General features: G+C 56.3%; 1 protein-coding gene across 1 annotated transcript; it reads left to right on the top strand.

Annotated features, from left to right (window-relative positions):
- The first annotated feature begins 5,086 nt into the window (after window positions 1-5,086).
- Window positions 5,087-7,287, top strand: LOC136500627 (BAG family molecular chaperone regulator 1-like). The gene is made up of 3 exons (XM_066496026.1): window positions 5,087-5,782; window positions 5,899-6,155; window positions 6,288-7,287. Exons 1-3 carry the CDS (start codon window positions 5,551-5,553, stop codon window positions 6,771-6,773), a joined length of 975 nt encoding a protein of 324 aa, XP_066352123.1. The 5' UTR covers window positions 5,087-5,550; the 3' UTR covers window positions 6,774-7,287.
- The last annotated feature ends 408 nt before the right edge of the window (window positions 7,288-7,695 follow it).

Below are 7,695 nucleotides of genomic sequence, written 5' to 3' on the forward strand. Positions count from 1 at the left end.
TCCCCAGGGAAGGCCTCGGCAAGGAACGCCGTCTCCGCCCCGCCCGAGGCTCTCCACGGAAGGCCTCGGCAGGAAGCGCGTTCCCCGTATCGCGCGAGGCCTCTCGCGCGAGGCCTCGGCAGGGAGCCTGATCTCCGTCTCGCGCGAGGCCTCATTCTCTGTGTCGCTCGGGGCCGTATTGTCTGTGGTCCGTCGCCCCCCGCCTCGGTCGACCCTCCCGACAGCGCGTCGCGTCTCATTAATACTTTCAACCACTCCCGCAATCTCAGCCGGACAGCGGCTCAACGTCACAGAATGGCCGACGCGACCCGAAGTCGCATCAGCGCCGTACCGGCTGGGACAGGGCACGGCGGGGGTTACCGGCAACTGTGTCCCAACACTGTGTCCACGATCAGCGCCTGGGACAGAGTATGACGGGGGTTACCGGTAACTGTGTCCCAGCACTGTGTCCACGATCAGCGCCTGGGACAGGGTATGACGGGGGTTACCGGCCACTGTGTCCAAACGCTGCACCCGCGCCCCGCCGCCTGCGCAAGGCCTCGGCACTGTACACCGGGGCCTCGGCAATCTCGGGGTTCGTGCCTGCCGAGACCCCCACCGCAGTACAAGCCTCGGCACCGACCAGGCCTCGGCCTCGCATACAATCTGTCCACCAGGGCTTGCACGTTCACCGCCACGTCCGCTCCGAGACATTCCCGGGGCTCCCACGATGCACAGGACCTGATGGGACAACCACGCCGCTCCAGTATTCCAAGGACGGATCGCTCCTACGGCCACGCCGCCACCGGAACGGGCCACAGGGTTCGGACGTGCCACTTCTATTGGCACGACGTCGCATAGTGATATATGTACTGCCTTCGTCCTCCCTTCAACTATAAAAGGAGAGGACTTGGGCCTCGTAGAAGGGAGAGGAAAAAAGGAACACACCGATAGAACTACACACTTCTACGCTGCTTGAGAACAACGCCTCAAGCAGCCCGCACCACCCTCGCCGAGACCTGGGGCTAGCTCCCTCTCTCACCTAGCTTGTAACCCCCTACTACGAGCACTCCGGTGCAAGGAACATAAGATCGATCTCTCAGACTGGACGTAGGGCCTCGATTGCCTGAACCAGTATAAACCTTGTGTCTCTTTGCATCACCATCCGGGATTAGGGGCACACAGCACAAATTCACTCGTTGGTTGAAGGACCCCCGGTTCCAAAACACCGACATATAGTTTTCAATTATTGTTGGAATTATTTATTTTGATTAGTTACTTACTAAATGCTAAACTTTCTCCCGTTTGCATAGAACTCCAGTGCTAGAAGTATTTCCTTTAGAGGTTTGCTATATAAAACATTTTGTTAAGAAAAAAAAGTATATTTTAGCATATGCATTAATGTCATTCTATTTTTCTAAATCGGATAAGACCTATTTTATATTTTAGAACAAGGCTCCGAATTTTGCCGCACTGCCCTGGGGACAGGAACACCTGAAAGAAGATGCCACATGTAACATGTTCCAGCAGTGTCCATCGAGTGCCTGGCCTTTTTTATGCTGGAAATGCTGGCAGGACCGACGGACGATGGAGCAGAGAGCAACTGGAGCGAGCGAGGATATATGCAGTTGTGCCGTGCTGCCTCGGCGCTGGACCAACTCCGTCCAACCACTCTAGAGCCTGTTCTGTGAGGGTGCCCCGACGCCCCGGCTGCGCTTTCGGGCTACAACCAGTGTCAGTCCTAGAATTTTAAGGGCCATCTGGTGATCTCGTCGTAACGGACTCTTTTAATCAGATATAAAATTTTATAATATATATGCGCTAATTTTACTTATAAAACAAAAACAAATTTAATAATATATTTTTAATTTAACATGCCTGATAATTATTGAGGAACAATATAGACTAAGCAATATATTTGTAGTTGTATAATAATTATCAAGGAATAATGTAGATTAAAAAAGCAATATATTTGTTTTCTTTTCTCACCCATGACAAATGTTTCTTAGGTAACATTCTAAAATTCTAACACCTAAATTAGAAGAAAAATATGATTATATAGGTACAAAGTACTAGAAGTCTAAAATACTATACAAATAATTAATTTAGATTAAAAATAAAAAGAAAAAATACCTTGGGTCTAAACAACAGATCGGTGATCGTAATTCATAAGAAGCCAAGAATCAAGATGTCGTCGCCGTGGAGCCCTGCCTGGTCGCCGTCCTCGTGCGTTGTGTCAGTGTCTTCGATAGTCTAGCTCTTCGCGGTGGTGTGGCTCGTCAGCTCCGTATGTGTAAGGCGCACGTCGCGAACTCACGATCAGAGTGTGCTGTGTGCAGCGTGACTCCTCGCCTCTTCTCTACCCGAGGGCCATGGGAAAAAGAAACTAGCAAAGAAATACCGATGTTGTCTTTTTGGGTCGCCTTCTATGTCTCTCTTCTCATTAGTTTGCTAATGTCTAAAGAACTATAGGACCTGGAGATCTGTATACCTGGGCTTGGGCCCTTCCTCCACTTGGGTCCCCGGCCGTCGCACCTCGTGCCCTACTCCTAGGGCCGGCACTGGCTGCAACTCCCGTGTTTGGCGCACCTGGACCAACTTCGGAGCCGGGCCCGCACGAGATCTAAAGCAGCTTGGACCAGGTCCGAGAAAAACGAAATCTCCGTTCGTTTTTTCACGGGCCGGCTCCCTCGGCCTCCCTCGAGCGCTCCGTGACTCATACAGTTACCTCCTTCTCCCTTCCCTCACCTTCCGCTCCTCTCCCCAGCGTCCGGCGCCGGCACGGGCACGGGCACGGCCAGCGCGCGGCGGCGCGGCGCCACCTCATCGTCCTCCACCTCCTTCGGCCGCGCCTCCCTCGTCGCAGCACACGCCTCGCTCATGGACCCGCCTGTCCTCTACCCGTTCCAGGAGCTCGTCGCCACTACCAACAACTTACTCGTGAAAGCGCACAGGTGGGGCCGCCTCCACCGCCTAATGGCGCTGCTCCCTCCGCGGCCGCGACGCAGCCCTTTTCCAGCTCCAGCGTCGTCCCGGTGCGGCGTCCAGCAGATCGCCGCTGACGTCGCGTAGGGGCTCGAGTGCGTTCACCACCACGCGGTCAACAGCTCTCACGCTACGTAGCGCGGCCCCGTCCCAAGCTCCGGTGGCCGCGGGCGAGCGCGGGTCCCCGACTCGAGCCGCCGCTGCTTCGGGCGCGCGCTGGAGAGCTCTGGCCGCTGACGCCTCGGGCGCCCGAATGACAGCTCTGCCGTTGTGCCGCGCCCCGCCCAGCCCCTACCCTGTCGTGGCTGCTCGTGGCCTCTCCTTCCTCGGCTCCGGCCCCTGTCCGACGACCACCGCGGGCCACCCCCTCCCCCTTCGGCTCCGGCCCCTGTCCAGCGAACCCCACGGGCCTCATTCCCTTCGCGTTGGCGCGGACATGGCATGCCGCTACTGCGCGGCTGGCCACTACTGCGAGGTGGAGGCACTGTCGCTTGCTCCGCCTCTCCCTCTCCCTCCCCATCTTCTTCCTCCTGGTCTGCAATGGTGCCGGAGAAGGGCAGCGACAGCGGCGGCGACTTCTTCGCCAAGGTGGGTGAGTCCATGCCGCTCGCGCTGCACGTGTTCGATGAAAATGGCAATGACAACGTGTGGGGGTAATGTTACCATGTTCTGAGTCTAGGGTCACCGCATCCATCTGTACAGCCGAAACAAACACAATCTCAATCGAGCTCGACTCTGCTGGGTCACGTTTCCAAACTGGCAGCCTGTTCGGCAACTTGTATCTAGCTTGGCTTATCAGCCAATCAAAAGTGGTTTTTTCTCACACCAAACCAGTCAGCAGTACTTTAGCCCATAGCTTATAAGCCAATCCAGCCGAAACGAAAATGCTGAAGAGCGGTTGCACCACTTGCAGCTGGCCTGGCCCTGACGGACGGGCCAAGCCAGCCTCAACCACCCTCACAAACACGCCAACTAGAGTACTACCGTGTGAGTGTGTGAGCAAAGCTAGGCCACACCTACACTCATGGTCAGGGGCGACGCATACGTACTGTACAACCTCCAGATACCGTGGGCCGGCCCGGGGACAGCTCACCAGACCAGACCACGGATGGAACGAAGAGCTTCCTCCACCTGGGATGCTTAATTAACCCATGGTATGGGACCAACGACGTACCAGGATTAATGATTGAATAATGAAGCTGCTGTTGTTTGCAAGCCATGATTAACGTATGAATGAGCACTAGCTGCAGATCGATCGATGATGCATCCATCATATATACGCTCACCAGGAACCGACACTTGCCGCCCGCCTGACACCGCGTGCGCACCCGCAACTACTGGTAGGTAGGCTGACGATGAAGGAGCAGGACCCAACGGGAAGGGAAAGAGCAGAGCACGCACACGCTGACTGACGCGGTGCATGGTCCGGTGTGCACACGAAGCAAGCAGAGCAGCTCGTCCCATTTCCATCGTCCGGGCAAAGAAGAGAGGAGACTGAAACGAAGCCGGCAAGGACGGACGGACCGGAACTTGGGAGGGCACGAGCAGTGGAAAGAAAGCTGCAGCACACAGCACGCAGTAGGTGAAGTGGCGACCTCGGACGGTTCAGGGATCCATCGGACGGATGGGGCTCCGGCTGTCCGGCTCCGAGCTTGCTTGGAGGCGAAGGCCGGCAACGAACGAGTGAGCGAGGAGACCGACCGCGGCGTCCCGAGCAAGAATTGCAGGTCGCGGCCACCAACCCCGGGCCGGGCCGGCCACCTGTCGCACCCCACCCCCACCCCCACCCAACGCACCGGCACCGAGCGTCTTCTCTGCTCGCTCTCACGCACGGCGCCACCGGACCGGCAGGCTGGCACGTCCATCCGATCGGATGGTTAGAATTTAGAACTTCCTTGCTGATTCTGAACGGCGAGACGGCATCGGAGTTCTTTTCAGTCAGCGTCCAGTTGTGCAGTGCAGGACGGGGGCGCCCCCACACCACACCACACCACACACCCCCGGTTCATTTCCATTTCCATCGCGAGGTGGCCTGGCGCTGCCACTGCCACTGCCCTGCCCTTGGCTTGGCTTGGCTTCGCTTCGCCAGCTTCCTCCAGTAGTATAAATAAATATTCTGGTGCGCCAGCTCCGGGCTGTCCCTTAGCTGTATCATCGTGTCTTTTTCCTCCTACTACCATCTCCTCCTCTCCTCATCCTGGTCCTCCCTCCTCTGCATCTTCCTTCCTCTTCGTTCGTTTCTCCATTTGAAGCTTACCGGCATCTGCTTCTAGTCTAGTGACCAGCCCTCTCCCCTTCTCCCGGCCAAGAACTGATTTTTCCGGTTCTGGTGCAGCAGCAGATTGCAGTAGTAGTAGCAGCTAACTTGCCAGCTGATTGCCTCTAGCACGCAAGTGTCTTTTTTTTCCCTTCTTCCTGAGCTTGGTGGGTGATCGATCGGCCGCTCGAGTCAGTGTACATACACACACATACTCTGCTCGTCTGCCGAGGATCGATCGATCGATCGCTGGGTCTCGGTGTTGCATAGATAGGTACAGGTATAGCTAGGAGTGGAGGGAGAGGATTCCTCCCAAGAACACTATCAAGATGATGCGCGGGAACCGGGAGCAGAGGGTGGCCTTCTCGCCGATGAAGGAGGCGGTCCCCGCGGTGCCCAAGGAGGAGGTGTGGGAGGTCCGCCCCGGCGGCATGCTGGTGCAGAAGCGGAGCCCCGACGCGGAGCCGCCCCCCGGGCGCGCGCCCGTGCCCACCATCCGCGTCAAGGTCAAGTTCAACGGCGTCTACCACGAGATCTACATCAACTCCCAGGCATCCTTCGGTAATGCCGCTGACTATCTATGCGGTTGATTTACTTTCACGATGGTTCCGTTCTCCGATTATGTATTCTATTTCATCTACTGAATCGGGTGAATGCGTGTGTGGCCGCGCGCGCAGGCGAGCTCAAGAAGCTGCTGTCGGAGAAGACGGGCCTGCACCCGGACGACCAGAAGGTGGTGTACAAGGACAAGGAGAGGGACTCCAAGGCGTTCCTGGACATGGCGGGCGTCAAGGACCGCTCCAAGATGGTCATGCTCGAGGACCCCGCCGCCAAGGCCAAGCGCCTCCTCGAGGAGCGCCGGACCAGCAAGGCCGAGCGCGCCACCAAGGCCATCGCCCGCGTCGCACTCGACGTCGACAAGCTCGCCACCAAGGTACGTCCGTCCTTTATTTGCTTCAATCAATTCACCCATCGCCGGCAGGCGGCAGGCGCCGTTCCTGTCCCACATCCTGTGATGTCTCACCGCGCGCACGCCGCGTTTGCTGATTGATCGGTTGGTCGGCAGGTGTCGGCGCTGGAGACGATCGTGAGCAAGGGCGGCAAGGTCGTGGACGCGGACGTGGTGACGCTGACCGAGGCGCTGATGACCGAGCTGGTGAAGCTGGACTCCATCGCCGCTGTTGACGGGGAGGTGAAGGTGGCGCGGCGGGCGCAGGAGAAGCGGGTGCAGAAGTACGTGGAGACCCTGGACGCCGTCCGCGCCAAGAACAAGGCGGCGGCGGCGGCGCCGGTGGCCAAGGCCAGCAACAACAACAAGGCGCGGCCGCCGCGCCCGCCCCCGGCGCATCAGAACCAGCACCACCAGCGGCGGCAGTTCCAGCCGCCGGCGCCCACCACGGCGACGGCGCCGGTGCCGCAGACCCAGACGGCGAGCTGGGAGACGTTCGACCTGCTGTCGTCGGTGCCGTCGACGTCGGCGGCCCCCGTGACGAGCATGGCCCCCGCGACCACCACCACGCCGTCCCCGCGCTTCGAGTGGGAGCTCTTCTAGAAGGCTCAAGGCGCCAGCCTGCCTGCCTGGGCCCCTGGCCCAGGTCCTCTCAGGCCACATGTGTGCCTGCCTGGCCATTGGCTCGGCCGGTACCTTTCTTGTTCACCTTGGCCATGGTGTGGTGCATGTCAATCGCCATTGCTCTTTCTTTCCCCTCTCTTTATTCTTTCTTTCTTTCCTCCTGTCCTTTGAGTAATTGAGTCTGTGTATATTGCATGATCTCCACCAAGAAAAGAAAAGAAAAGAAAAGAGGCAACAACTGCAGTGAGCTACTAGTGAACAGAACAGAAGCGCATGCATCGATGGTGTGGTGTCTGCTGTGCTGCAAATAAGTGGTGGCCTTGCAACCGAACCGATGAAGGATTTTTGGCATGACCATAAGCAAAATATGTTGTGTGTATAGTAGTGCAGCATTGTATGTGTAGTGTACATGAATCAAACAAAGCTCTCAACATACGTATTTGTTTGTGCTCCCGTATGTACTGTATGATACTATGATGAATGGTTCATCCCACATTCTTCTGCATGCAGCCAAAACAATGTTCGCTCGCGCTGGTCGCTGCTGTCCTGGCTCTCTCAGTGTGTTCAAAGTTGGAAGAGGGTGAGTGATGATTGTTGCAGTTGCAGTTGCAGTTGCAGTACTTGCAGCTGATCAGAACATGCACCTGCACCTGTGTGCCTGTTTAGTTCCCAAAATTTTACAAAATTTTTCAAATTTCTCATCACATCGAATCTTTAGACGCATACATGAAGCATTAATATAAATATAAATAAAAAATAAAACTAATTACACAGTTTAGACGAAATTCACGAGACAAATCTTTTAAGCCTAATTAGACTATAATTGAACACTAATTACTAAATAACAACGAAAATGTTACCGTATACTTTCTAAAAAAATTCACAACTAAACAAGGCCTGT

The sequence above is a fragment of the Miscanthus floridulus genome, chromosome 13, assembly GCF_019320115.1.
Source record: "Miscanthus floridulus cultivar M001 chromosome 13, ASM1932011v1, whole genome shotgun sequence".
In the NCBI taxonomy this organism is placed as follows: Eukaryota; Viridiplantae; Streptophyta; class Magnoliopsida; order Poales; family Poaceae; genus Miscanthus; species Miscanthus floridulus.